Here is a 27,920-nt window from a genome sequence, read left to right on the forward strand (position 1 = left end):
CTGGGCAGCTGTCACAGGGCGGCCTAACCAGGCAGGCGGGGAAAGCTGACACCCTGGGGAGGGCTGGCAGGACAGTGCCTTGACGACAGGGGGCAGTTGGGCCTTCAGGCTCCTCTTCCCCGACACAAAGTAGGTCCCAGGTCGGGAAGACCTGGGTTCAGGTCCCGACTCTGCCGCTGACTGGCGGTGGGACCGTGGCATGTTATTGGCCCTGTTGAAGCCTCAGTTTCTCTGTGTCTAGAATGGAGCTGTGGGTCCTGCCTACCTCCCGGGGCTGTGGTGAGGATCACATGAGATGATAAAGTACTTAGCCCAGGGCCTGTCACATAGCAGGCGTTCGTTATTATTCCCTACCTGGTTCCCTTTCCTACCCCATCCCAGCCTCATGTTCCAGGAGGAAGGACCCTGCAACCCACCCCATTTCTGGGGCGCAGGCTTTGCCATTAGGTAGACTTGGGCTCCAGCACTGGCTCCACGCTGACTGGCCGGGGACCCTAGGCAGGCCACCTCTGCGTCAACTTCCTCATCAGGAACAGTGTGATGCAGTACCTATTCATTGGGGTTACGGTTGATGAAATGATCTCAGTGTTTGCCAGGGGCTTAGCACAGTGCCTGACACATAGGGGCTCAGTAAATGGCAGCCGTGACACTGGTGATTTTGGGGGAGGCCCAGCGCTCTCCGCCCATGCCTGCCTTCCTGCCCTTGCAGCTCCCTCCTGCCCAGGCGGTCTGCTCTGAATGGGGCACATTTGGGGTCATAAGAGCACTGCCCTGACCTCCCTGTCATCTGAGGCAGCTGCAGACTCCAATAGGCAAAGACCAAGAGCTGAGCCGTGCAGAACTCTGCTTCCCTAGGCACCTCCACCGTGTCCGTCTCTTCCCTCAACACCCCTGCACCTGGCCTGAAGCTGCTCAAGACCTGCAGGGCAGTAGCAAATCAGAGTGTGGTATATGGAAGGAGAAGGTGCTAGACGTGTGGCCTGGGCCTGACTCCTCCAACCCATCATCTCTGCCTTCATCCTCCCTCCTGTCCACGGTGCATCCAGGGCATCACCCACCATGCCTAACTCATGCCAGCCTTCAGGGGACCACAGGGCTTCTGTCAGCCCCAGGCAGCACTGTCCCAGGGCTGTGACCTTGACCTCTGTGATTGCCCAGGGCTAGGATGCATCCCCCACCAGTCTCTCCCCAGGACCAGGACGAGGACCAGGGCCCAGGAGATCACCTGCTGTGGGGCACAGGTAGCCTCAGGTACCTGGAGGCATTGCCACCCTGATCCATGCCAGGCAGGCTGCCCTTCCCCTAATGTTAGGAGAGGTGAGGGCACAGGAGCTCGATGCTGGCTGTGAAGAAGGGTAGGCAGGGCGGAGGTGAGCTGGCAGAGGGAGCAGAGCATGAGTTCAGGATGGGTCCGGGGAGACCAGGTCCAGGTGGGAGCTAGGATGATGCCCACAGCTCCTGCCTCCCTGCAGCATTTGAAATTGTGAGTATCCAAGCATCCAGCATCAGGGCCGCAGAAGAATGTCCAGTCACAGGCTCCCTCAGCAGCAGAATCAGAATGGTTTCCCAGCATCACCCAGCTTCACCCTGGGGTATCCATACTTTGTCCCTTCAGAAAGGTGAGACAGAGCAGTTGAGCACCAGAAAGTTCTTACCATCAGTGCCTCAGACATACAGGCACGCACACACCCAGAATCCAGAAGGCTTTGCTTTTGGCCCAAGCCTATTGTCACAGCCCCCTGGGTGAAGGAAGACTGAGCAGCCCCTCCCCGGGGTGAGCTAGACAGCGACTCTGCAGTTCCCTGAGACCTAGTCTCCCCTGAGCTACACATTAGACCCTCTCCATTTCCAGGAGTCACCTTCAGCCTGACCCCGAGGCTCGGGGCCAAGAGACTCTGGGGGTCCTGTCAGGACTGAGTTCCTTTGCAGAGAGCCTCATTTTGTTATAGCTTGGTTTGTGCCATGTCCCGGGGGAGACACCTAACCTGCTCCCCCATGTTGGTGGCAAAACAAAGACCCAGCGAGTAGGAAGCCCTGCCCTGGGCCCCACCGTCCATCCAGACAGACCGACTCCCCATTTTCTTTTTGTTTTCTTTTCCATCAGCTTCCGGTGGGGCAGGTGGAGGCCTTTAGGCCCAGGGCTCTGTGGATTCTGGTGCCTGGATGGGGGAAGAAGGGGTAGCCTGAAGCACCCACCTACCTACAACTCCAGGGCTCCCTAGGGTGCATCGGGGGAGAGCATCAGTGCCCCAACAGCTATAAACTTGGGCTCCCCTGACACCCTTGGGACCCTCACATGGAGGTCAGAGGCTGCAGTGACCCCTGCCTCCCTCGGGGGTGCTTCCCTCCTCATGGGGCAGAGGCTGTGAATGGGCTCCCAGATGCAGGATAGACCATGGCCTGGTCCAGCTCCTGATGTCCCTGGTCTCTGTGCCCAACAGCTACCTGCCTGCCATGGAGACTTTCTTTAGGAGACATTTCCAGTGGAAGGTGCCAGGCCCTGGAGAGGGGAAGCGGCGGCCCAGCAGTGTGGGGCTGCCCACAGGCAAGGCCCGGCGTCGCTCCCCTGCTGGGCAGGCCTCCTCCTCACTGGCACAGCGGCGCCGCTCCAGCGCCCAGCTCCAGGGCTGCCTCCTGAGCTGCGGGGTGAGGGCCCGGGGTTCCAGCCGCCGGCGCTCCAGCACTGTGCCCCCTTCCTGCAACCCCCGCTTCATCGTGGATAAGGTGCCCACTCCACAGCCTACCACTGTGGGGGCCCAACTTCTTGGCGCACCCCTGCTGTTGACCGGGCTTGTGGGCATGAATGAGGAGGAGAAGGGTGTCCAGGAGGATGTGGCAGCCGGGGCGTGGAGCGCCGTCCAGCCAGGCACCAAGACACCAGGGCCATCCCCACCCCAGGGCGCCAGGCCGCTGTCGCCCCTGCCCCACTACCTGCGCCGAGCTTCCTCCCACCTGCTCCCTGCGGATGCCGTGTATGACCACGCTCTCTGGGGCCTGCACGGCTACTATCGGCGCCTCAGCCAGCGGCGGCCCTCAGGCCAGCACCCTGGCCCTGGGGGCCGAAGAGCGTCAGGCACCACCGCCAGCACCGTGCTGCCCACCCATGTGCGCCCACTGTCCCGCAGGCGCCAGGTAGCCCTACGGCGCAAGGCGGCGGGACCCCAGGCCTGGAGCGCCCTGCTCGCGTAGGTATAGCTGTGGCCAGCAGGGCGAGTGGTGTGACCTCCTGTGGGTCTGGCCTGGGCAAGGGCCTTGAAGCTCTGCCTGGGTGAGGGTTCCCCACTTGGGAACACTCTGGGCAATGCTTTGAAGCCAGCGTACCCCAAAAGGCCATGTCTCCTGCAGGGAGCCTCTTAGTCTCTGGGGCTGCTGGGAGGCTCCTCCGCCCTCCCTGTTGCCGAGGTCATGGAGAGGGCAGAGGCCCCAGGAGGTGGGAGGAAGTAGGGTCAGCAAGTGCTCAGCCGCCTCCTCAGCTGTCTTCTCCTCCGTAGGAAAGCCATCACCAAGTCGGGCCTCCAGCACCTGGCCCCGCCTCCGCCCACCCCTGGGGCCCCGTGCAGCGAGTCAGAGCGGCAGATCCGGAGCACAGTGGACTGGAGCGTGAGTGCCTGAACACCCATGGGTCCCAGCCCCGCTGGCTCTTGGCCAAGGTGCAGTTGGAGAGTGGAGGCACTCCAGGCAGCTGGGAGAGCCAAGCCTGGAAGGGTTGGGACAGTGGGGCAGACGGAACAGAGCAGGGCTGATCAGGGCACTGGAGCGGGTTTGTCTTGGGAGAGGGCGGGTGGGCAGGGGCTGATGGGAGGGAGGGCTGGGCGGCCAGCATGTGCTGAGTAAGCCCATCCCATGGCTAGGAGTCAGCGACATATGGGGAGCACATCTGGTTCGAGACCAACGTGTCGGGGGATTTCTGCTACGTTGGGGAGCAGTACTGTGTAGCCAGGATGCTGGTGAGTGCTTGCTGGGGCACGCTGCCCCCTGGTGGTGGAGCCAACAGCCGCTGCCTTTTTCCGGGAAGGTGGGATCAAGCCCGCTCCCTAGCACCCCTGCTGTGGGTCGCCCCAGGATGGTGAGGGGTGCAGGGGCTTTGTCTGGACGCCAGGACTGGGGCTTCCCAGTGCACACAGAGGGCAGCTGTGCTGAGGCAGGCAGCCTCCAAGATAGACTTACCTGGTGCCTCAGGGGCTCTCTCTTTCCTGTCCTGCAGCAGAAGTCAGTGTCTCGAAGAAAGTGTGCAGCCTGCAAGATTGTGGTGCACACGCCCTGCATCGAGCAGCTGGAGAAGGTGGGTGGGTAGCTCAGCTTTGCCCGCCCCTGCCCTTTGGGTGCTGAGGCCCTTTCAGCACACCCACACACCCACACATTATACAAACATGGCCTGCCAGGAGCGACCCAGCCCTCGGGGGTGAAGAGTCAAGGACCCTGGAGCCAAATGACTGCGTTCGAATCCTGGCTGCTCACTGATTAGCTGCTGTATCCCCACTGCCTGGAACAAACCTGGCAGCTAGTGGGTTCGTTGAATATCACTCAATGGAATGAATTGACGAATGGTGGCCCTTGTACCATTTCCCATGTACAAACTAGCGCTTAGAAGAGGCCATTGATTTGCTTCATTGAAGCTTCATAACTCAGCTGTGGCTGGGGGGATCCCCTACACCCCGCCTCTATGGAGACCTTTCCCCAAGGGCCATTGTCCACTGTGCATTTGCATCTGGGGGCATGTCTGGGCACTGTGCTTCTAGAGGGAAGTAGAGGCAACACTGGACAGGCGGGTCAAGGCCAGGGGCAGAAGGGTTCGCGTGGAGGGCCAGGGCTCCCCAGCCTGCAGAAACCCAGGCCAGCATACAAGAGAGACTGTAAGACTAGGAGTGGCTCAGGCAGGCTCACACGGGCTGCTGTCCCCAGCCCCTGAATTGTAAAGTGAGACTTCCTTATACCTCTAATAAGGCTGAAGTAGGGACAGTTATGGGAAAGGAAATAGAAATGCAGCCCCAAGCACTGTACACTCATCATCTAAGGTGGAAATCGAGCTAGGGTTCCAGAGATTAGCTAAAGGTCTCCAGGGGCCAGGCAGCTCAAGTCTGCATGCGAGAACCAGGCTGGCTGCATGTGCCTAGGTCGTGAGTGCCAGAGGGCAAGGAAGAAAAGGATGCGGCCGAGCACAGTGGCTCACGCCCGTAATCCCAGCACTTTGGGAGGCCGAGGTAGGTGGATCACCCTGAGGTCAGGAGTTTGAGACCAGCCTGGCCAACATGGTGAAACCCCGTCTCTACTAAAAATTACAAAAAGTAGCCAGGCATGGTGGCGTACACCTGTAATCCCAGCTACTCGAGAGGTGTAGGTTGCAGTGAGCTGAGATTGCACCACTGCACTCCAGCCTGGGCGGCAGAGTGAGACTGTCTCAAAAAAAAAGAACGATGAGCAAACACGGTCCCATGAACCCGAAGCTCCCAACCTCCCCTCATCCCGGGCACTGGGTGGAAGAAGGAAAGATCCCTCTGGCTAGTGAGGAGGAGGCAGAGAGGCAGGAGGGCTTCTCACAGGAGGTGTCTCGTGTTTCAAGGACTCTCGGGATGATATGGGGGTATCCCCGCCTTTTGAGGATGACTCTGGGTTGTCCTGGAGGAAGTGACTATATACCTGACCCCGAAGGAAGGTTCTGACATTTTGGTGGTCACTGCTGTGTTTCACAGATAAATTTCCGCTGTAAGCCGTCCTTCCGTGAATCAGGCTCCAGGAACGTGCGCGAGGTAAGTGTCCAGGGTGCTCGGGGACAGGGCCACCCTAAGATTCTGGCATGGGCCTCTGTGCAGTGCCTCCGGAGTGCCACCAGGGGGCTCGGCTCCCTCTAGGCTGCTGCTCTCTGAGGTCTGAGTTCTGCCATGCAGAGGCCTAACTAGCGCTGCCTGCGGAAGGGGTGGCACAGCTTGTGCCTCTTGGTGCTTCCCAGCCTTCTCCGGCTCTCCTTTGACTCTGAGCCTCCCCTGGGCCATGAAGAGAGTCTTCAGCCCCTCCTCCACTCATGCGCAGGACTGCAGAGAGCTTCCTGCAGCCCCCACCTTTGATGCATTGAGCCACGTGGGCCATCCTCAGGGCTGTGCCCCCACCCACCCCTCACCTGGTGAAATTTTTCCACTTCTCCCCCAGCCAACCTTTGTACGGCACCACTGGGTACACAGACGACGCCAGGACGGCAAGTGTCGGCACTGTGGGAAGGTAAGAGGCCCTGCCTGAGGAAATCACCACCTGCACCTGTGGGCCTGAGCCCAGGCTGTGTGGCCAACGTGGCCTGCCCATCACTGATCGCACCCTGGCATGCAGAGTCCAGGGCTGACTCTCAGCCTGGCTGCAGTGCCTTCAGTCCCCAAGCACCCTGGCCTGCTCTTGGTCTCTGGGCTTAGCAGGAGAGCAGGGAGGAAAGTTTTCTTCCGACATGGCACGCCTGGCCTGCTTTGAAGCTGCAAGTGGCCATTTGGAGAATCATATAGACTTACTCATTCGGTGACTCGGTGGATACTTGTGTGCCAAGCGCCAAGCTGGGCAGCGGTTTCCCACCCTCCTGAGGACAGTGTGGCTTGAAGCCAGGCTTTCCAGGTGACCGCCTAACACAGTCCACAGTTGTTTGGTTTACTTACTTGTTTGCTTCTTGCCCACCTCCCTCAGTAAGTGCAGGCTCTCAAAGATGGAGAGGCTCACTTCACTGATTCTCAGCGCCTGGCCCACTACAGGCCTTTCATAACAGCCTGTGGGATGAACAGGGAATGAATGTGATAGGTACTCGGAAGCAGCAGTACATTTCTTTAAGAGCACATGGGGGCCTGGTCAGGCCTCGGGGGTAGGAAGGAGGGAAAATCGGAGTGAGGCAGGAGTTAGCCTGCAGTATGCACACGGTGCTGTGCAGGTAACTTCAGTCAGTCAGGGGGCCCTGGCTAAGCAGTCCTGCTCTTCAGGCTTATTTTATATGTGTATATTTTTTATTTTAAAAAATGTGTTCAGACTGGGCATGGTGGCTCACGCCTGTAATCCCAGCACTTTGGGAGGCTGAGGCGGGAGGATCACCTGAGGTGATGGAGATTCAAGACCAGCCTCGCCAACGTGGTGAAACCCCATCTCTACTAAAAATAGAAAAAATTAGCCGGGCATAGTGGTGGGCGCCTGTAATCCCAGCCACCCAGGAGGCTGGGATGAGGCAATCGCTTGAACCTGGAAGGTGGAGGTCGTAGTGAGCTGAGATCATGCCACTGCACTCCAGCCTGGGCAACGAGCGAAACTCCATCTCAAAACAAAAACAAAAAATGCGTTCAAAGCTGGGCATGGTGGCACATGCCTGTTGTTCCCAGTTACTTGGGAGGCTGAGGCAGATTGCTTAAGCCTGGGAGTTTGAGACCACCCTGGGAACATAGCGAGGCCCTGTGTCTGGGTGGATAGAGGTTGGCAGCAGGAGAGGGACTGGGTCTGCTGCTCCAGGCCTGCCCTGGTGCCCATCTGTCCTGTCTACCCTCAGGGATTCCAGCAGAAGTTCACCTTCCACAGCAAGGAGATTGTGGCCATCAGCTGCTCGTGGTGCAAGCAGGCAGTGAGTGCTGCCCCTGCCCCCAGGGCCACGCCCTGCACTGCTGGGTTTGGGTCCCCAGTCCGAACACAGTCCCGCTGAGTCCCACCCCTCACTCTCCTCAGTACCACAGCAAGGTCTCCTGCTTCATGCTGCAGCAGATTGAGGAGCCGTGCTCTCTGGGGGTCCACGCGGCCGTGGTCATCCCGCCCACCTGGATCCTCCGCGCACGGAGGCCCCAGGTGAGTACTTCCTGCATCCTTGATGCCCCCCACGCACTTGAGTCTGCCAGCCACCCCAGCCTGCCCACCTTGTCACCAACGCCCCTGCTTCCCTTGCAGAATACCCTGAAAGCAAGCAAGAAGAAGAAGAGGGCATCCTTCAAGAGGAAGTCCAGCAAGAAAGGGCCTGAGGTCAGTCCCAGGCTGGGCAGAGGCTGCAGGGGAGCCGGAGAGAGGGGTCTGTGGCTCAGGGTACAGACCTTCCACCCCCGGCTAATGCTGCCAGCTGGCAGGGGTCCGTGTGGGCTCTGGGGCCTCTGAGGAGGGCAGGATTAGATGCCAGTTTCTGCTCTGTGGCCTGGTAAGATCTGGCCCAGAGGTGGTACATGAGGGTACACAAGGGGGGACAGAGTCACCCAGGGGGCCTGCTAAGGATGATGGTAGGGCGTCCTGGACAGGAAGGAGCTTACAGGCTCTCGCCTTGTCTCCCAGGAGAGCCGCTGGAGACCCTTCATCATCAGACCCACCCCCTCCCCCCTCATGAAGCCCCTGCTGGTATTTGTGAACCCCAAGAGTGGGGGCAACCAGGTAAACGTGGCCTTGCCTCTCAGTTGAGGGCTCGGGCGGGGATTGGGGTCCAGCCTGTCTGCCAGCAGCTATTCCCAGAGCCCGTTCTGGCTTCTGCCCCAATCCCTCTTTCCCAGGGATACTGAGAAAATCCTGTCCTTTCTCCACCCCTCACCCCTTATTGGCCCTGGTTCCCACAGTCACACCCCTCTCCCTGTGCTTCTCCCACTTCATCCCACCACTGCCTGACTGTCTCTCGGCTCTCATCCCATCCAGGGTGCAAAGATCATCCAGTCTTTCCTCTGGTATCTCAATCCCCGACAAGTCTTCGACCTGAGCCAGGGAGGTCCCAAGGAGGCGTAAGTACTTGCCAAGGTTTTGTGGGGGACATGGGGGGAAACTTGCCTCACTCCTGGGGTACAGCACACATCCCCTGACCCCACTGCCATCTTCCTGTGAGCCCAGGCTGGAGATGTACCGCAAAGTGCACAACCTGCGGATCCTGGCGTGCGGGGGCGACGGCACGGTGAGCTCCCTGCATGGGCCAGCCGAGCACCAGGGCTGGGCCTGAAGCCGGGATCCCTGTGGGCCTGACCTGCCTCTGCTCTCCCTCCCCCAGGTGGGCTGGATCCTCTCCACCCTGGACCAGCTACGCCTGAAGCCGCCGCCCCCTGTTGCCATCCTGCCCCTGGGTACTGGCAACGACTTGGCCCGAACCCTCAACTGGGGTGGGGTAAGCACCCATAGGAGGGGGGTGCAGCTGGGGCCTCTCCAGCCACAGAGGGCTCAGTCCCTGCCTCCTCCCCCAGGGCTACACAGATGAGCCTGTGTCCAAGATCCTCTCCCACGTGGAGGAGGGGAACGTGGTACAGCTGGACCGCTGGGACCTCCACGCCGAGCCCAACCCCGAGGCAGGGCCTGAGGACCGAGATGAAGGCGCCACCGACCGGGTAAGTTGGCCAGGGTGGGGCGGGGCAGGGCAGGGCGGGCCACTGGGGACTGGGTCCCACTTTCCCACTTGCTGGTTCTGGGATCTTGGGCACATCTCTTCATTTCTCCAGTTTCCACTTCTTCCTTGTACAATGGGAATAATAGTACTTGCCTCACAAGATACCGGTTTTTTTTTTTTTTTTTTTTTTTTGAGGCTGAGTCTTGCTCTGTCGCCCAGGCTAGAGTGCAGTGGTGCAGTCTCAGCTCACTGCAACCTCTGCCTCCCAGGTTCAAGCAATTCTCCTGTCTCAGCCTCCTGAGTAGCTGGGATTTACAGGCATGTGCCAACACACCTGGCTAATTTTTTTTTCTTTTTCTTTTTTTTTTTTTTTTTGAGACAGAGTCTCAATGTCACTCAGGCTGGAGTGCAGTGGTGTAGTCTTGGCTCACTGCAACCTCCACCTCCCAGGCTCAAGCTATTCTCCTGCGTCAGCCTCCTGAGTATCTAGGACTACAGGCACCTGCCACCACACCTGGCTAATTTTTGTATTTTTAGTAGAGATGGGGGTCTCACCATGTTGGTCAGGCTGGTTTTGAACTCCTGACCTCAGGTGATCCATCTGCCTCGGCCTCCCAAAGTGCTGGGATTACAGGCATGAGCCACCACGCCTGGCCAGAAGATGCTGCTTTATTCCACAAACATGCGCTGAGCGCGTGCTACCTGCCAGGCATTACTCTCAGTAGTGAGCAAAACCAAGCTCCACTGTCGTGTTCCACATGGCATGTCAGGAAGAAGTGTTAGGGGAGCTGACAGGGAAGAGATGCTGCCAGGCATGCAGGGAAATCCCCCAGGAGCCACCAGGCAGAGTAGGGCTGCGCCTGACGGCGGGTGAGCTGGGCTGAGCTCTGGCAGACACTGCTGACCAGGGAAGGCCTGTGAACAGATGGGCTGAGCTGGCTCGTCCACACAAGGCCCCTGGAGTGGGGACATATGTGAGGCCCAGCCCTCATTTTGGTCCCTTGACCTTTTTCCAGTTGCCCCTGGATGTCTTCAACAACTACTTCAGCCTGGGCTTTGACGCCCATGTCACCCTGGAGTTCCACGAGTCTCGAGGTTGGCAGCCTCCCACTGAGGCCAGGGCAGGGTGGGCACAGGAGGGTCAGACCCTGCTCCTGCCAGTGAAGGCATCCATCCCAGCCCTCCCCCACCCCCACCTGGGCAGGCTGGGGTGACTCACTGGCCCCCTTGCTTGTCTCCACCCAGAGGCCAACCCAGAGAAATTCAACAGCCGCTTTCGGAATAAGATGTTCTACGCTGGGGTGAGTGGGTCTGCACCCCCGCCTGTGCCCACCTCTTCTACCACCCGAGCCCCTGCCCACCTGTGTCCACCAGGCCCCAGGAGCCCTACCGGTGCTGGTAAGGAAAGATCTCTGTCAGCAGATGGTGACGCTCTCTGTCTCCCACAGACAGCCTTCTCTGACTTCCTGATGGGCAGCTCCAAGGACCTGGCCAAGCACATCCGAGTGGTGGTGAGTGGGGCCAGGCTGCCACGGGTAGGCGGGTCGGAAGGGAGGGAGGCCACCTGGCATATGCACCTCAACACCCTCCCCGCCCGCCTCTAGTGTGATGGAACAGACTTGACTCCTAAGATCCAGGACCTGAAACCCCAGTGTGTTGTTTTCCTGAACATCCCCAGGTGAGGAGGGGCCTCCTGGGGTGGGGGAATGGGGCCCTGCTGGCCTCTCCTGTAGAGACTGTGTTGTGAGGCCCGTGTCATCGCCCGCCCATGCAGGTACTGTGCAGGCACCATGCCCTGGGGCCACCCTGGGGAGCACCACGACTTTGAGCCCCAGCGGCATGACGACGGCTACCTCGAGGTCATTGGCTTCACCATGACGTCCTTGGTGAGTGGCTGCTGGGCCCATGATGCCTGGGAGTGCAGCGCAAAGGTGGAAGGGGTCATCCACACTCGCCTCCATGGGCCACGGCGGCCCAGTTCATCCTCACCTTCCTTCGTCTCGTTCCTCTGGCTCGAGAGCGGCACCCACCCCCTCTCCTCGCTATGCCTCGGGGTACCTTCGCTCCCCACTCTAACTGAGGAGTCACCCTCATTGCCTCTGCCCCCTCCCCTCCTCACCTGGGGTCTTGCCCTCCCCTCTGCCCTCTGACCAGGGGTCACTCTCACCTTTGTTCTCTGGCTAGAGCTTCTGCTTCAGAAGGAGCAGAGCCTGGGGCCCGCCACCCCCAGCCCTGGTGCCATCTGACCCGAGCTTCCTGTGTCCACAGGCTGCGCTGCAGGTGGGCGGGCATGGCGAGCGGCTGACACAGTGCCGTGAGGTGGTGCTCACCACGTCCAAGGCCATCCCGGTGCAGGTGGACGGCGAGCCCTGCAAGCTTGCAGCCTCACGCATCCGCATCACCCTGCGCAACCAGGCCACCATGGTGCAGAAAGCCAAGCGGCGGAGCGCCGCCCCCCTGCACAGCGAGTACGTCCCACCCCGCCACGTGCCCTGGGCGCCGAGGCCAGAGCCTGCCCTCTCTGGGCCTTGGTTTCCCCATCTGTAAAAGGGGCTGACTGTCCCTCTGCCCTAGGGGTGTTGGAGTGGGGCGGGACCTTCTCTCGGCACTTGGTTTGGTGCCAGGCCGAGGGTGGCACCGAGGCAGGGCCCTTGCTGAGCCCCCGCTTGCCGGCCCTGCCCGACAGCCAGCAGCCGGTGCCTGAGCAGCTGCGCATCCAGGTGAGTCGCGTCAGCATGCACGACTACGAGGCCTTGCACTACGACAAGGAGCAGCTCAAGGAGGCCTGTGAGTGCGGTGGGGTGGTCTGGCAGGGTGGCCAGGAGGGGCTGAGGCAGCCGGGGCCCCCTTGGGCAGGGCTATGGGATGCAGCCAGCTGCTGACAGGTGCTCTGTCCTCCAGCCGTGCCACTGGGCACTGTGGTGGTCCCAGGAGACAGTGACCTAGAGCTCTGCCGCGCCCACATCGAGAGACTGCAGCAGGTAAGGGGTGGGGGCTTCCCCAGGTGCCCACCAAGAGGGTGGCGAGAAGTGAAGACATGCCTCTTCCTCCCGCAGCGAGCTCGCCCTGCAGAGCCTCCTCTGTGCTGGTTACCCCTACTCCAAGTTCCCTTCCCTCCCTGGCCCCCACTCTATCCCAGCCTGGCCTTTTCTTCTCTCAACAGGAGCCCGATGGTGCTGGAGCCACGTCCCCGACATGCCAGAAACTGTCCCCCAAGTGGTGCTTCTTGGACGGTGAGTCTACTCCCAGAGTGCCAGGCTGTTTCCTGTCCCCTCCCTAGGGGAACCCAGGTGGGGGCAGCAGAGGACCTGGGCCTGGACATGGCACTCCCTGATCCTCAGCTGCCCTCTCTCCCACAGCCACCACTGCCAGCCGCTTCTACAGGATCGACCGAGCCCAGGTGAGCGATTGCAGGCCTGCTCCAGCCACAGCTGGTTCCGGGCCCCAGGGTCACCTCTCCTGGGATGCCTTCCCTGTTAGCTCCCTTGATGGGCTCACCTCTGTCCTCATGCCTCTGAGGGCTTTAACACTTGTGTGTGCACAGACTGGGTTGCGGCCCTGCCCTCCACACTGGAGAGTACAGTGTGGTGCCAGCCAGAAAGGCAGCCGGGTACCTAGCAAAGGCTTGCTGGGTGGGCAGGAGGGCCTGGAAGCGCAGAGCCATCTAGGGAGACATAGAAGCAAAGGCACTCTGGCCAGGTGCCAGCTCATCTGGTAAAGGCTGGGCAGTCGGAGGAGGCATCAGGAATGGGAAGGAGTGGGAGAGGGACAGTCAGGGCCCCTTGCCTGGCCACCTCCTTTCGGTTTTTGTGCTCACAGCAGAGGCTTCTGCAGGTCTGCCAGCCTTGCTGCCCCTTGGCCCCCACCGTCAGGTGCCCTGACCTCCTGCCCTGACCTCCCCCCCACAGGAGCACCTCAACTATGTGACTGAGATCGCACAGGATGAGATTTATATCCTGGACCCTGAGCTGCTGGGGGCATCGGCCCGGCCTGACCTCCCAACCCCAACTTCCCCTCTCCCCACCTCACCCTGCTCACCCACGCCCCGGTGAGTCCTGGTGTCCTGTTCCTCCAGCCCCTGGCTTTCAGTCCCACCTGTAAGCTGATGACTCCGGAATCCCTGCTTCCAGCCCCTCCACCAGTTGACTAAATGGTGTCACCCTGAACCTGGCCCAAGCCCACCTGACACCTTCAGCCCTGCAGTTCCCTAGGGAAGCATCCTCACGCCCACCTGGGCTCCTCCCTGACTTCTGCCTCTCCTGGACCTCATCCTTCAGCCAGTCCTGGCGGCCCCTGCCCCACCACCTGAGCACTCCCCCCAATCCCCACTGCCACCAGCCTGTCTGGCACCAGGGCTGCCGTGCCACACCCTGGCCCTCAGCTCTTATATCCCTGCAGCCGTTTGTGCCCTCCCACCCCCATCTCCACACCACGGTCAACTGAAAATGCAGAGCGTACCAGGCCGTTCCCCTACCTAGAAGCTTCTTTCTCAGCATCCCTTTGAACTCAGGTTCTCCCCAGGCCCCCGGTCACTGCACTGGGCTCCTAGCCCCCTCCCTGCGTTCACCTCCACAGTCCTGCCCCACTCTCTTCTCTTGGTTCGTTGAGGCCTCAGGTTTTTGCCACCACTGGACTTGTCATCACTGCCTCCAGCTCTTCCCCCATCTTTCCAGAGCTTCCCCACCCCCATCCCACTCGAATCTCAGCTTGGCGGTTTCCTCCTTGGAGAGGTCACTCCTAGGACCCCTTCTGCAGGGGTGCCACACCACCTGTTCTGAATTCTTCAGAGCACGCCTGCTCTCAGAACTCCTTATTTATTTGACTTGTTTGCATCCCTGAACTAGAATGTAAGCTCCGTGAGGGCAAGGGCTTCCTCTGCCTCGTTTCCCTGCTGTATCCCCAGTACCCGGAATAGTGCTTGGTGTGTAGCAGGCACTCAATAAACAGTGGAAAGGATGAAGACGCCCCCAGTTGGGGCTGGGGAGGGTGACCAGCTGGCCTGTGCCGTAGCTGGTCACAGCACATCGTGCTCTGTTGCAGGTCACTGCAAGGGGATGCCGCACCCCCTGAAGGTGAGGCCTCTCCTTCTGGGGCCCCTCCTTTCTGCCTGGTTGGGGGCAGGAGACTCAGTGGGGTGGGGATAGGGCCCAGACACAGCCTTACGCAAACAGCCTTTGAGCTTCACACACCAACCCAGCCCTGGGCGCACATGCCCGGCAGGCACAGTCCTGTCCACTGAAACACCAACCCAAGCCCAGGCCCCCGACTGCAGAGTAACGGGCCGGTGTTCCGTGCAGGTGAAGAGCTGATTGAGGCTGCCAAGAGGAACGACTTCTGTAAGGTACTAGCTCCAGGCTCCAGTTCCTTCCCCCAGCAGCTCTCTCAGGTCCTGGGGAGCAAGGCCTCTGGGTTGAGCCAAGAGCTGACCTGCTCAGGTGCTGTCATCTGTCATCCTCTGGCCCTCTGTGGGATCTCCAGTGACCCTCCTATTCCACCTCGCCCTGTCCCTGTCTAGGCCACAATAGATGGCTCCTAGTCGGGGCTTCCTAGCTCAGTCCACCCGTCCCTGGTGCTTAGAAAGGAGCAGGTCAGAGGAAGCACTGCTCCAGGGCTTGGTCACCAATGCTGCCAGGGAGCCCACAGGCTGTGGGGTGAGAGGCCCCTCTGGTGCTCCAGAGAGACCCACAGAGGCAACTCGGGAGTAAGATGTATGAGCGCACTCATTTCAGGCCTGTGCTGGTGTACCCGGCTGTGGGCCAGCGTGTGAGCTGGGGGAAGGAGGGGTGGCCCCAGGAGGCCCTGCCCTGCCATGCCTCCTGCCCTCAGCTCCAGGAGCTGCACCGAGCTGGGGGCGACCTCATGCACCGAGACGAGCAGAGCCGCACGCTCTTGCACCATGCAGTCAGCACTGGCAGCAAGGATGTGGTCCGCTACCTGCTGGACCACGGTGAGCCGGGCGATGGAGCCCAGGGCCTGGGGCCAAGGTGGGAGGGAAGAGGGGCTGTCAGGCCTCTCTGACCACCTTCTCCCCTTCTTCAGCCCCCCCAGAGATCCTTGATGCCGTGGAGGAAAAGTGAGTATCTGGGCAGTGCAGGACCCTGGTCACCCCAGAAACTACCCTTTTCCCCACCCCTCCCATTTTGTCAGGTCAGAGCCCATAAACTTCCTGGCCACATCTGTCATCCCCTGGGCCACCCCTATTGCCCCAGAGCCCCGAACTTCGTGCCCTTTCTGATGGCCCTTGGGAGACAGATGGGTGGATCAGGGGCCGGGATGGGGTACACAGCCAGCCCCTGCTCCCCCAGCGGGGAGACCTGTTTGCACCAGGCAGCGGCCCTGGGCCAGCGCACCATCTGCCACTACATCGTGGAGGCCGGGGCCTCGCTCATGAAGACAGACCAGCAGGTGAGCAGACGGCGGGCAGGGAGCCCATGCGGGCACCAACCAAACCTTTCCCAAGGTCCTAGAGGGGAGCTGGGGCTAGGGGCTGTCCCTGGGAAGACACAGTCCAGACCCTGAGAAACCTGAGCCAGCAGGGGAGGAGCTGGTGGGCAGAGAGGCTTCCCTCCCGACCATGCCACAGGGAGGTAGAGCCCCTGCCTCTCAGCCTGCTAGGGGGTAGGCCTGCCTCTGGCCCCTGCTGATCGCAGCTCCCCCTTCCTCCAGGGAGACACTCCCCGGCAGCGGGCTGAGAAGGCTCAGGACACCGAGCTGGCCGCCTACCTGGAGAACCGGCAGCACTACCAGATGATCCAGCGGGAGGACCAGGAGACGGCTGTGTAGCGGGCTGCCCGCAGCAGGAGGGACAATGCGGCCAGGGGACGAGCGCCCTCCTTGCCCACCTCACTGCCACATTCCAGTGGGACGGCCACGGGGGGACCCAGGCCCCAGGGAAAGAGCCCCGTGCCACGCCCTAAGGAGCCGCCCAAACCTAGGGCTGGATTCAGGAGCTGGGGGCCTCACCTGTCCCCCTGAGGCCCCCGACGGACCCGGAGGCTCACAGGGGAACAGGACACGGCTGGGTTGGACATGCCTTTGGGGGGGCGGGGGTTCTGGGTCAGGGCGCTCCCTGGCCGCGGCAGATGCCCTCCGAGGAGTGGAGGGGCTGGAGAGAGAGGGAGGCCTTCGGAAAGAGGCTTCCTGGGCCCCCTGGTCTTCGGCCCGGCCCCCAGCCCCCGCTCTTGCCCCACCCCACCTCCCCCGGGCTTCCTCCCGGAAACTCAGCGCCTGCTGCACTTGCCCGCCCTGCCCTGCTTGGCACCCACTCCGGCGACCCTCCCCGCTCCCCCGTCATTTCATCGCGGACTGTGCGGCCTGGGGGTGGGGGGCGGGACTCTCACGGTGACATGTTTACAGCTGGGTGTGACTCAGTAAAGTGGATTTTTTTTCTTTTCTGCTTTTCTTCTTTTGCGGAGGAGGTCTAACAAAAAGCGGGGGCTGCGGGGTTGTCCTGGGGGTGGGGGACTGGATGCTGTCGACAGCACCTTCCCGGGTCCCCGGCTCCCGTTTGGGGGTGGGTCTCAGGGCCTGCCCGGTTCCTGACCTCTGCCCGGCGGCCGCGCTCGTCGGGGCCAGGGGCGGGGCCGATCCCTCCGGCTTCCCGCTTCCCGCGGGGAACAACAATGAAAGTGAAAGGGGTGGGGCGGGGGCGAGCCCGGGCTCTGGCCCATTTGCCCTGTGGCCTTGAGCAAGCCCCTCCCCCAGGCCTCGGGGGCTCTCCCGGTTTGGGGGAACCGGGCGAGGCAATGCCGCAGGCCCGGGGTCAGAGGGGGTGGGCAGTTGGAGCCGCCGCTGTGGCCAGGTCTGGAACTTCTCAGACGGCTCCTGTCAGCGCCAAGTTTCACCAAATCCAGGTCTGCGGGCTCCTCCCCCAGGACCCCCACTCGCCGTCCCTCATGCCTGTGCTCCCGGAAAGGCACTGGGTGACCGCACCCGTGACTTTCTCTGGGGGTCCGAGTCCCAGACTCCCCTCAGCACAGCAGAGCGCCTCCCTGCCCACCCGCGGAAACGGCCCCAGGTGGCGCCCCCTCCCCAGTAGCCAGCAGGGCGCCAGGGCTGAGCCGGCCGTGGAGGGGAGCGGGCCCGGCTCGTTATACAGGCGCGGGGGCTCCGCGGCAGGCAAGGGAAGCCGGGGCCTGAGAGCGGCCCGGGCCCTGGCGTACGGCAGGGGATGACCTGGGATGGGGGCAGCGGGCGGCGGCTCAGGGAGTGGGCCGGGGGCCGGTGTGCGCGGGCGGGACGGGGCCTGGGGCTGGGAGACCACCGCTCGGAAGATGGGGCCCGGAGAGGCCGCCGTCGCAGCGCGGAGGACACCGGCGGGGAGAGGCGAACGCGCGGGGCCGGGCGCACGGACGCCAGAGCAGAAGCTCAGGGGGCGCGGGCGGGAGCCGGGGCGGGGACGCCGGGGTCGGGGGCGGTGCGGGTTTGAGGGGAGGGGGCGGGGCGGGTCCTTCCCTGGGGGGTGGGGAGAGGGGGCGGGGGCCCATGTGACCGGCTCAGACCGGTTCTGGAGACAAAAGGGGCCGCGGCGGCCGGAGCGGGACGGGCCCGGCGCGGGAGGGAGCGAAGCAGCGCGGGCAGCGAGCGAGTGAGCGCGCGGCGGCCCCCGGTCCTCCCGGCCGCGGCCGATCTGGGGGCTGGAGGCGGGGGTGGGGGTCTAAGCTGCGTCCTGGGCTCGAGGCGTCCCCCGGGGAGTCGCCTCTCGGCGGTGCGTCCGGGCAAGCGGCGAGGGGCCGCCCCAAGTCTTCCCACCGCCGCCACCCTAGCAGCCCGACTTGGGGCCTAGAAAGTGGGGCACGCGGGGGTGGGAGGGCCCTGCACGCGGCCCCCGGTGGGGAAGGGGACGGGCCAGGGACCCAGACTCGCACTCTCCCCCCAGGATGCAGCACCGAGGCTTCCTCCTTCTCACTCTCCTCGCCCTGCTGGCGCTCACCTCCGCAGTGGCCAAAAAGAAAGGTGATGGGGGATGATCGAAGGAGGGCTGGGGACGGGCAGGCGAGGCCCCGCCACTTCTGGGCTGGGCCGCCTGGGTTCCCAGCCTGGAACCCCAGGAAGGCGGCCCCTGATGGAGTCTCCCCGTGCCCCCGTCCTGAATTCTGTTCCCCGCGCGTTGTAGACAAGGTGAAGAAGGGCGGCCCGGGGAGCGAGTGTGCGGAGTGGGCCTGGGGGCCCTGCACCCCCAGCAGCAAGGATTGCGGCGTGGGTTTCCGCGAGGGCACCTGCGGGGCCCAGACCCAGCGCATCCGGTGCAGGGTGCCCTGCAACTGGAAGAAGGAGTTTGGAGGTGAGGCGGGGCGCAGGCGGAGGGCAGGAGAGGGGGGCACAGGCTCGCCGAAGCCTGGGCAGACCCTTGGAGGGAGGGCCGCGGGGCGCGCAGCGCTGACCCGGGCCGCTCTCCCACCAGCCGACTGCAAGTACAAGTTTGAGAACTGGGGTGCGTGTGATGGGGGCACAGGCACCAAAGTCCGCCAAGGCACCCTGAAGAAGGCGCGCTACAATGCCCAGTGCCAGGAGACCATCCGCGTCACCAAGCCCTGCACCCCCAAGACCAAAGCCAAGGCCAAAGGTCAGCGAGAGAAGGGGGTGGGGCTGTCCCAAGGGGTCTGCTCCCCCCTCTCCCCCCCACCCCCCCGCCGCCTGTGAGGGGACCATTCCAGGTTAAACCTTAAGTTTTGAGTCCTGGCCAATAGCTTCCTGACATCGCCTCACTTGGCTTCCCTGCCTGGAAAAGTCTAGAGATGGGCACTACAAGAGGGGCGGCAAGTGATGCTGGGGACATAAATCCTCCCTGGCCCAAGTAGGGACCAACTCAAGCTACTCCATTGGAGCATCTGGCTTAGGACCCAGGGAAAGTGTCCTGGAACGGCTTGCCTTTGTCAGCTCTTCAGCCACGGGCAGCATTTGGTCAGCTCTGCCCTTTCTAGTGTTGGGAGTAGGTCACAGCCCACCCTAGGCCTCTCAGCTCACTCCTGACTCAGCCCAGCGAGGCCAACAGGGCAGGGGTGAATCTGCCCGCTTCTCAGGTGAGGAGGCTGACGCTGTCCAGGGCTGCTGTGACCAGGACCGGAACTGGAAACTTGAAGGTTTTCTGATCCCAAGTGGAAATAGGAAGCTGGGGGTGTCCGATGTCCACATCACAATGGCGGCCCCATCCCTTGCTTCCGGGTCAGCTGATTGGAAACCACTAGGGGGCAGAATCTTCTCCTTCCCTGATGCCTGGGTGTTTGTGGAGCCGGCGGTCTGCAATGGGTCGGCCTGTTGATATGGTATTAATATTTCTTTCTTGTTTTACAGCCAAGAAAGGGAAGGGAAAGGACTAGAGGCCAAGCCTGGATGCCAAGGAGCCCCTGGTGTTACATGGGGTCTGGCCCACGTCCTCCCTCTTCCAGGCCCGAGATATGACCCACCAGTGCCTTCTGTCTGCTCGTTAGCTTTAATCAATCATTCCCTGCCTTGTCCCTCTCACTTCCCAGCCCCACCCCTAAGTGCCCAAAGTGGGGAGGGACAAGGGATTCTGGGAAGCTTTAGCCTCCCCCAAAGCAATGTGAGTCCCAGAGCCCGCTTTTGTTCTTCCCCACAATTCCATTACTAAGAAACACATCAAATAAACTGACTTTTTCCCCCCCAATAAAAGCTTTTCTTTTTTAATATATAAAAGCCCCTTCCCAAGGAGTTTGCTGTGGAAATGTGTTTGGGAGTGGGAAGGTGGGGAGAAAGACCAGGCTGTAGGGACTGGTGGGTTTCAGCGGTTGGGGGCTTGGTGGTGGGTGCTCTCCAGAGCTCATGGAAAAAGCAGAACAATTATGAAAATTTCTTCCAGGGCCCCCGAAAGGGTGCCCGCCATCAAGTCGCCTAAGCCTCTCGGTCCTCATCTCCCCCAGGGACCAGGGCTGGGGAAGGGAACCTGGCTGACTCACTGGAACCGCCACACTCATCTCAGCCTCGCCCAGTCAAAGGTCTTTTGATCCAACCCACAGCCCATCAGGAAGGTTCTACCCACTGGGGGAGAGCAGATGCGGGGGTTGCATGCCTACCTCACTGCCCACCTCTCACTGCCCACCTCCCACTTCCCACTGTCACGGAAACCCGAGTGAGCCACCAGGTTGACCCCTTTCCTCTTGCCTGTGTGACCAGAGGGTGAGAGGTTTGAAGAGGGCAGATGGGACGGCCGCCCACCACAGCCTCACCCTGACTCGATGTGTGACCTGGGACACATCGATGTGTGACACTCGATGTGTGATCTGGGAAGGCCGGGGCCGCAGGGAGCTGTCTTCTGAATAAGTGGACCACTCTCAGCTCAGCCTAGGATCGAAGGAGGCCAGACCTCAGTTCCTAAGAGAGAACCCCTGACCTCCCAGCTGTCCCATTGTAATGTGACAAGGGCAGTGCTGCTGGGGTTGGGGGGACCTGGCCTCCACCATACCCACCCAGAACCTGGCTAAGTAGCTGCAGCCAGAGATTTCTGCCCCTGGAGTGGGATTTGGGGAGAGGGGGCTGAGCCTACATGCAGGGTGCAGGGGGGCAGAAAGCACCGATTACAGCAGAATGGGGGACTCCAACCCTTCTACTCCCTTTCCAAGACTGCTTTTCCAAGCACTGGTCCCTCTGTTCCTCCTGAGGGGCCCTGGGCTTCGGCCCCCGTCCAGATGTCCATTCTCTCAGCACTGCTGATGGCCACAGTGGGGTAGGTGCCCACCCAGGCCAGTGCCCCGCAGCTCGCTGAAGCAGGGCCACAGAGGTGGGCCAGGCAGCCCCAATTCAGACATTCCCTGGGGTGAGCCTCCTCAGCCTGAGCAGAGAGCTGGTCTCTGAATGCAGCCAGAGCCTCTTCTGAGCTTCCTTCTCAGCAAACGTGAACACGGAATGGTGCCTGCAACTCTTCCCCACAGCAGGTGAGCCGTGTGGTCCCCCAGCAGACGCACGCAACACCAGCACCTCCTAGGGCACTCCTGCCTGCCTACCTGGCAGTGCCAATGTTCCGATACTGGCACAACAGCAGGTGCCGGAAGGTCTTTTTAAAGGTGGCGTTGCACAGAGCATAGCAGGCAGGGTTGATGGTGCTGTTGACGTAGCAGAGCCAGTAACCAATGGACCACACCGTGTCAGGGATGCAGCTCTGGCAGAAGGTGTTCACCAGGACCATGACGTTGTAGGGCGTCCAAGTGAGGATGAAGGCTAGCAGAATGGCAAAGATCGTTCGTGTCACTTTACGCTCCCGGGCTGCCATCTGCCGCTTCTTGCGCACCTGATTGCGAGCGATGCTGGCGAACTTGCGGGCCACGTTGGCCGCAGGGCGCATGCCAGCAGGCGTGGCAGGCACAATCTCAATGGCTGTCACACACTCGTTACCTGTCTGCTTCGTCACGATCTGGATCTTGGACCATTTGGAAGCTGGGTTGAGGGCCCGCGGCTGCAGGGGAGGGGCGGGCATGGCAGGTGTGGTGGCCTCTGTGGTGGACAGCTCTGTGGCTGGGCGTTCCTTGGTGTTCTGGGTGGCACTGCCTGAGCTGGACTCATTGGAAGTGTCCTTGTCAGTCATGGGGCGTGGTGGTGGTGGCAGCGCCTGGCGGGGGGGCCTCCTCCAGCTTGCCGTTGCGCAGCTCCTCCCGGGCGGCCTCCCCAGGTGGGGGCTTCTTGACGCTCTGCTTCATTAGTGGGCTCTTGAGGAAGGCCAGCGTCTTGGCTTTCTTCTCCTTTGGGCCTTCGGGCCGGTGCTTGTGGACTCGGCTGCGACTGGCCAGGGAGATGTGGATGTACAGCACCGTCATGATGACCACAGGCAGGTAGAAGGCAGCGATGGCTGTGCCAAAGGTCACTGCTGGGTTGGACAGGAACTGGATGAAGCACTGGTTGTCGGGCACTGTCCTCTTGCCCACCACAAACTGCCAGAACAAGATGGCAGGCGCCCAGAGCACGAAGGACAGGACCCAGGCAGCGGCAATCATGAGGCCTGCCATCTTGGTGGTACGCCGGGCAGGGTAGGTGAGGGGCTTGGTGACGCAGAAGTAGCGGTCAAAGCTGATGATGAGAAGGTTCATGACGGAGGCATTGCTCACCACGTAGTCCAGGGCCAGCCACAGGTCGCAGACCACAGCGCCCAGGGGCCAGTAGCCCTTGATGATGTACACGGTGTAGAGGTTCATGGAGAAGGCCCCTATGATGAGATCAGCACACGCCAGGCTGAAGAGGAAGTAGTTGTTGACTGTCTGCAGCTGCCTGTTGACCTTGATGGACAGCATCACCAGGATGTTGCCCACGACAGTCACCAGGCTCAGGGAGCCTGTCACTGTGGCAATGAAGACCATTTCCACCGTCTCGTAGCGATTGTGGGTTGATGACGTGACCAGGCGCACGGACTGATTGCCCGAGCTGCCATTGACAGGTGTGAAGTTGGCCATGTTGGTTTCAGGGGTGGGTAGGCCGTGTCTGGGGAGGAAGGGGAGAGAAAAGCATGAACTGCGGAAGGGGATGGGGGGAGTCATCTGGAGGCACACTGGCATCAAGGTGACAGAGGGACACTCTCTGGCAGAATGTCTTGAGAGAACTCTGTCCCGCCATCCCGCATTTGCCCATTCTTTCAACATTAATTGAGCACCTACTATGTGCCAAGCCTTGCTCAGGGTGCTGTGGCTACAGAATTGAATAAGACACACATGGCCCCCTGCCTTCTGGGGGGAGACATGGAAACACGTGAGCCACAAAAGAAGAAAAGGCAGGGCGATGGGAGAGTGAGTCAGAAGGCAGGACAGGCATGACTCCTTGCTGGGTGATCAGAGAAGGCCTCACCCACCAGGTCATCTGGATGATGGGGAGCCGGCCACAGGAGGAGCTGCGGAGAGTGGCCCTGCCAGGGGCAGTGGCCACAGCAAAGGCCCGGAAGCAGCGCAAGGCCTGGACAGAGGCTGGTGTCGGGGGAGCTCAGGGAAGCAAGAGGAGGAGGAGAGTGGTCCCAGAGGCCCACCAGCATGTGGGCTCTGGAGAGAGGTGTTCTGTTCATCCACTTACCCACTCAGTCATTTCTTAACACCTGGTCTCCAACCCCTGTAGAAGGCACTGGGACAAAGGCAATAATAGGGGTATCTATGAGCACCTAACACTGATGGCCTACTAAGTGCCAAGCACTTCTGACACTTGAAAAAAAAGTGTCTATTTATTTATCTATTTATTTGTAGAGACAGGGTCTTGGTATGTTGTCCAGACTGGTCTAGAATCGTTGAGCTCAAGTCATCCTCCCACCTCCTGAGTAGCTGGGACTCCAGGGGCCACCATGCCTGGTAACACTTTTTATAGCGTTAACTCATTTCATCCTCACAACAAACCTATGAGGTAGATACCATTTTTTTCTTTACTACTTACAGATGGGGAAACTGAGGCACGGAGCTGTTAAAAACCTGACGAAGGCTTCACAGTTTCTTGCATTATATTGCTGGTGGGGATGAGTGCGGGGTGAGATAGTGAGAGGAAGGCAGTTCCATAACTAAGAGCTCTGGCTGAGGGAGGCCAAAGAGCTCCAGGAGCCAGAAGGCTTTGCAGGGGACCAGAGATGGCACCTGGAGCTGGGCACCCCAGAGAGGAGGAGAGTCCCTGCAGAAGGGGCCTCGGGAGGTACCTGCCACTGTCGCATCCCCTTCAAGGAGCCCTCAGCTCCAGCCACAGGGCATGCAGCTGGGAGGGAGGCAGTGCAGGGGTCACTAGGGGTTATCAGAGACCCCTGAGGCCCAACTGGGGACCCATGAGGTGAAAGGATTGTCCCAGAGGGAAGAGAAGGGCTGCCAGGGCCGCCCTTCCCTCCGCAGTCCACTCTCCACACCTGCGATGCCCTAGCTGGAGTCCCCACCACAGGCCCTTCCCTGAGCCTGCCCTCCCTCCCACCAGTCTCCTCTTAGTTCTCCTCCCCCTCTTCCTCTTCCCTCCATGTGAGGGAGGCCCACGCCAGCTCCGAGTGCCAGGGCAGCCGCTCAGCCCAGCCTCCTTCACACCCGCCAACACACACACCGCTCCACAGACGCACGCGGGCCCATCACAGCCACGCCAGCCCAGCAGGCATGGTCGGATACGCAGTGCTGTGCGTCTGTGTGTGAGAGGAAGAGAGGGCGCGGCAGCCGGCTGTGGAGGAAGGAGGACTAGCCCGCAACCTGGGCTCCGGCTCTGTGGCCGTAGACAAGCCACTGTGCCTTCCTGCACCTCTTTCTCATTTGCAGAATAGAGAGGATCCTGTCCTGGGAGATCACCGCCCCCCCCAGCAGCTATAGTGATTAGCACCTAAACTTGATCTCTATACATAAACACAAAAATGCACTGCAGGCTGGGGCCAAGGGCCAGGGTAACCGCCCCAAGTCTGACCCCAGCCCTTCTATTCCACCATCGCAGATACAGACCCAGCCTCTTAGCCTGATAGTTCAAGTTCTCCTGTTCTAAATCCTTGGTTCGTAGGAGGAGAGGCTGAGAGCAGGTATTGTCACCCCCAAGGTCACACAACGAGTCAAGGGCAAAGACCAGATACTGCCCTCTCTCGGGGTCCCTGACAACCCCATTTGGCTCTCAGAGCCTCTGAAATAGAAGCTCAGGTGTCACTCTCTGCCCTGTCCCCTCCAGCACCAGGAGGCTGCCCTCCCGCAATCACTCACGTGCAGGAGGGGACAGGGCAGGCAGGAGCAATCACTCAGCCAGCCCCGAGGAAGCTCACTTTAGCCTCCCAGGGCAGGATACAGGCCAGCAGGATGATGACAAACGGGGCTAGAAGTGCAGAATGTGAAAACATAATAGCTCTTGTTTATTGAGTGTTAACTGTGCCTCAGGAACCCCTCTGAGCTTTTAATATAGATTATCTGGTTTAATCCTTACAACAGCCTGAAAAAGCAGGTATTATTAGTATCCTCATCTTACAGATGTAAATATCCTCTTATAGACGAGGATAATGTTAATCAACTGGCCCAAAGTCACCACGTTAGGAAGGGGAGTGGGCAGGAGAAGAACCCGGAAACCTCCTTCTTAAGTCCAAGGTGCTACTGCTCAGAGTTGACCTCCTGCCTCCGCTCCCCTCTACCCGAAAACCACACAACTGAGGGACTGTCCAGGTGAGGCTTGGGTAGGGTCCCCTCACATTCCTGCTGGCTTCTCGACTTAGCTTTCCCAGAAGACAAGCGATGGTCTTGTCTTCTCCCAGATCCTGGTGGCCGGGCTGAGCCGGGACCACTGGATGGCCTGTGGTTAAGTCCTGCTCTTGGTCCGCGTGAGGGAGCTGCCAGGTGCTGACAGGGCGAGGCTCAGGGTCTCCCCGACTCCGCCCCTCCCCAGCTGTCGTCTTTTTGGACACCTCGGGGTCACCCGCAGACATTCCGACAGCAGCCCTCTCTGGCGCCTTTCCCTGGAATCCAGATGCGCCTGGATCTGGGGAGCGAGCCGCCGCCGCCGGGGCTGTGCGCACCGCTAGATGGCAATGTCGGTCCCTGGTGCCCGCTCCGGACCTAGACCGTGCGGCCGCCGTTGGCCACCGCCCCCAACTCCAATACGACTGCGAACCCAGAGGAGCCCTCAAGCAGAGCCTCCCGGGGAAGGGACGTGGGTTCCCCTCGCCAGGCCCCGTGGGACGCCGCCCCAGAGCTGCCCTCGGCTCCGCGCGGGGTTCTCGGGTGGGAAAGTTGAGGGAGCCCGGATTCCACCCGGCACCCTGCGAGGAACGTGTGGGCGGGAGCGCGAGTGCGAGTTCTGTTTGTGTGTGCCTACGGGGGAGCGCGAGTAGACGCTAGTAGCTGTCTGCATGTGCGTGTGTGTGCGCACGGCCACGCCTGGATACCAGTGCGCCCGTGAGAGCGCGTGAGCATGCCGCGCCGTGTGGACACGTGCATGTGCATGCGTGTGCGTGCCTAGGGTGCTGTGGCCGGGAGGATGCACACGGTTTGGGTGCCTCTACACCTGTGGACTTGCATGCACAAGCAAATGCAGGGCAGAGAATGGGTGACCGGTTACATTCCAAACGCCCCTGCCAGGAGACTCAGCCAGACCTTAGCTGTCCGACTGAGCGCAGAGAGGGTCAGGCCAGGAGCCCGCGTCGGGATTGCACCTGGCCTGTGGGTGAAGGGTCGTGCGGATGAGGAGGCCAGACTACTAGGGGCTGCGTGCGACGGGCCACCTAACTTTGGGACGCCGTCTTAGCCCGGTGCCCAGAGGTGTCCAAGTCCTTAAAGATGTGGCAGAGTCACAGCCTCTGACTGACATCTGTCGAGGGGCCTCTGCGAGAGTCGCCCAACCCAGCCTTTAGGGACACCAGGCAGGCTCAGTTCTGCGTGCCCCTAAGACGAGTTATTGCCAAAAGCAGCCCAGTCTCGCGGCGAGAGGGCACCGGCAGTGCACCCACAAGGCGGAGGCCCGGACGGAGCTCGGGTCAGGCGAGTGCAAGACTCTTGTCTTCGCTCCTCACCCTGCACCCTACACCAGAGGCACTTTCTAGCCCCCGTGACCAAAGTGGGCACCCAGTTTCTCACGCTAGGGTCGGGCGGGCCTCGAGAGCCGGGTTTTCCTGGACCATCTGGAGGTTCCTCCATGTCTCTGCCGTGGTCGAAGGAGCCCTGGCTCTCGGGTGCCCCGCCCTCCCTCCAACCCCCTAGCACGCAGTTCCTGCAGCCTCTGGGCGTGGGCACTGTGCTTTTCCGAGTCCTCGACACCCCTCTTCCCCGGGTGAGACCGGAGGGGGTGCTCTGGGCGCCCGTGGGGTGGTTTGGGGTGTAGGTCTTCGGTTCTTGGGCATTCACTCCACGGCTCTGGGAAGGCTGTGGTCCCTGGATCTGTCCCTGGGGCGGGAGAGGAGACTCCAGAGTTCAAGGGAGGGAGAGGCGAAGATTTGGCACCGACATTGTGCCCAACACTTCCGTTGCGGGGCCGGAGGAGGGGGCCTGGAGCTGGAGGACCCCGGCTTGAAGGCTGGGCAGCAGCGGGGGGTAGTACTGGAGTGGGGGAGGGGTGTCGGGGAGGGCAGGGGTGTTTTCCGTCGGGGCTCAAGGTCGTAGATGGAGGACTTCAGGGGCCGGAGTGGGCTGGCAACGCGGGGGCAAAGGGGTGGAGGGAGAGGAAGGGCGGGGAGACGGCGGGAAAAGGGCTTTTTGGGGCTCCAGCGCCTGGCGCCCTGCAGAGCCGCCAGTGGGAGGGCTGGAGTACCGGGTCCCACCCCCGACGGCTGTCCCTGGCTCCGTGGGGGCTGTGGGCGGGCACTCCTCCGCCCCCGACATCCTGGATGCCCACCCCTTCCCACGGGCGCACCCGGGCGCACCTGGAGAAGCCTCTGAGAGCCCCTGGCCTTGCTTCCAGCTGGGTCCCCCAGCCCCGGCTCACTGCCGCTCCCGGCACCGCGCTCGCCCCGGGGGGTGTCTGGCGCCCTGTTCCAGTCGAACCCACCTCTGGGGAGCCTCAGAGCGTCCCGGGGACCTGCTTCCTGCTCTTCCCGGCGAGCCCCCCGCCCCCGCGCCGCCGCGGAGCCACTTACCCGCCGCCTCTGCCCAGCTCCCCTCACGCCAGACAGACGGCGGGACGGACGCGCGGCCCCGCGGGCCGGCGGGGCAGGCGGCCCGGCCGAGGGCCGGGGGCGGGGACGGGGTGTCGAGGGGCGGCCCCTGCTCCGCCCGCAGCTCCCGGCGCTGTG

The 27,920-nt window shown here is 61.6% G+C and overlaps 3 protein-coding genes across 21 annotated transcripts in view; 2 read left to right on the plus strand and 1 right to left on the minus strand.

Moving 5' to 3' along the window:
- DGKZ (diacylglycerol kinase zeta) overlaps window positions 1-16,678 on the plus strand; it is a 48,757-nt gene extending 32,079 nt beyond the window's left edge. For 5 of the 18 annotated variants that reach the window (XM_030917564.1, XM_030917565.1, XM_030917569.1 and 2 more), the window contains exons 2-31: window positions 3,492-3,600; window positions 3,852-3,947; window positions 4,208-4,282; window positions 5,691-5,747; window positions 6,145-6,213; window positions 7,502-7,573; window positions 7,675-7,791; window positions 7,891-7,962; window positions 8,263-8,358; window positions 8,614-8,696; window positions 8,803-8,863; window positions 8,957-9,070; window positions 9,147-9,287; window positions 10,303-10,381; window positions 10,532-10,587; window positions 10,735-10,797; window positions 10,891-10,964; window positions 11,061-11,172; window positions 11,555-11,754; window positions 11,973-12,073; window positions 12,188-12,267; window positions 12,450-12,519; window positions 12,646-12,686; window positions 13,195-13,334; window positions 14,327-14,358; window positions 14,584-14,627; window positions 15,113-15,233; window positions 15,326-15,359; window positions 15,592-15,691; window positions 15,953-16,678. In XM_030917564.1, the coding sequence (XP_030773424.1) occupies window positions 3,492-3,600; window positions 3,852-3,947; window positions 4,208-4,282; window positions 5,691-5,747; window positions 6,145-6,213; window positions 7,502-7,573; window positions 7,675-7,791; window positions 7,891-7,962; window positions 8,263-8,358; window positions 8,614-8,696; window positions 8,803-8,863; window positions 8,957-9,070; window positions 9,147-9,287; window positions 10,303-10,381; window positions 10,532-10,587; window positions 10,735-10,797; window positions 10,891-10,964; window positions 11,061-11,172; window positions 11,555-11,754; window positions 11,973-12,073; window positions 12,188-12,267; window positions 12,450-12,519; window positions 12,646-12,686; window positions 13,195-13,334; window positions 14,327-14,358; window positions 14,584-14,627; window positions 15,113-15,233; window positions 15,326-15,359; window positions 15,592-15,691; window positions 15,953-16,069 (2,626 nt within the window). In that variant the 3' untranslated portion in view covers window positions 16,070-16,678. Of the gene's footprint in view, window positions 1-2,441; window positions 3,186-3,491; window positions 3,601-3,851; window positions 3,948-4,204; window positions 4,283-5,690; window positions 5,748-6,144; window positions 6,214-7,501; window positions 7,574-7,674; window positions 7,792-7,890; window positions 7,963-8,262; window positions 8,359-8,613; window positions 8,697-8,802; window positions 8,864-8,956; window positions 9,071-9,146; window positions 9,288-10,302; window positions 10,382-10,531; window positions 10,588-10,734; window positions 10,798-10,890; window positions 10,965-11,060; window positions 11,173-11,554; window positions 11,755-11,972; window positions 12,074-12,187; window positions 12,268-12,449; window positions 12,520-12,645; window positions 12,687-13,194; window positions 13,335-14,326; window positions 14,359-14,583; window positions 14,628-15,015; window positions 15,234-15,325; window positions 15,360-15,591; window positions 15,692-15,952 lie in introns of all 18 variants that reach the window. The other 13 variants (XM_030917563.1, XM_010371061.2, XM_010371062.2 and 10 more) reach the window with 8 other exon arrangements.
- Window positions 16,679-16,746: 68 nt separating this feature from the next.
- MDK (midkine) lies at window positions 16,747-19,949 on the plus strand. 2 transcript variants are annotated; one of them, XM_010371067.2, is made up of 5 exons: window positions 16,747-17,139; window positions 18,165-18,241; window positions 18,402-18,569; window positions 18,690-18,851; window positions 19,580-19,949. In XM_010371067.2, exons 2-5 carry the CDS (start codon window positions 18,166-18,168, stop codon window positions 19,603-19,605), a joined length of 432 nt encoding a protein of 143 aa, XP_010369369.1. In that variant the 5' UTR covers window positions 16,747-17,139; window position 18,165; the 3' UTR covers window positions 19,606-19,949. The 2 variants fall into 2 exon arrangements, with proteins under 2 accessions (XP_010369369.1, XP_030774762.1); XM_030918902.1 differs by lacking the exon at window positions 16,747-17,139 and adding an exon at window positions 17,751-17,873.
- CHRM4 (cholinergic receptor muscarinic 4) lies at window positions 19,914-27,735 on the minus strand. The gene is given in 3 exon segments (XM_010371065.2): window positions 19,914-21,848; window positions 21,850-22,711; window positions 27,677-27,735. Coding segments are annotated over 2 exon segments (1,440 nt in total). The 5' UTR covers window positions 22,684-22,711; window positions 27,677-27,735; the 3' UTR covers window positions 19,914-21,242.
- Window positions 27,736-27,920: the final 185 nt, after the last annotated feature.

Source organism: Rhinopithecus roxellana, chromosome 15, assembly GCF_007565055.1.
Source record: "Rhinopithecus roxellana isolate Shanxi Qingling chromosome 15, ASM756505v1, whole genome shotgun sequence".
Lineage (NCBI taxonomy): Eukaryota > Metazoa > Chordata > Mammalia > Primates > Cercopithecidae > Rhinopithecus > Rhinopithecus roxellana.

Coding starts and splice junctions, on each gene's coding strand:
- MDK (XM_010371067.2), top strand. CDS start 18,166: ATGCAGCACCGAGGCTTCCTCCTTCTCACTCTCCTCGCCCTGCTGGCG. Junction 18,242..18,401: donor CGCAGTGGCCAAAAAGAAAG/GTGATGGGGGAT, acceptor CGCGCGTTGTAG/ACAAGGTGAAGAAGGGCGGC. Junction 18,570..18,689: donor CTGGAAGAAGGAGTTTGGAG/GTGAGGCGGGGC, acceptor CTCTCCCACCAG/CCGACTGCAAGTACAAGTTT.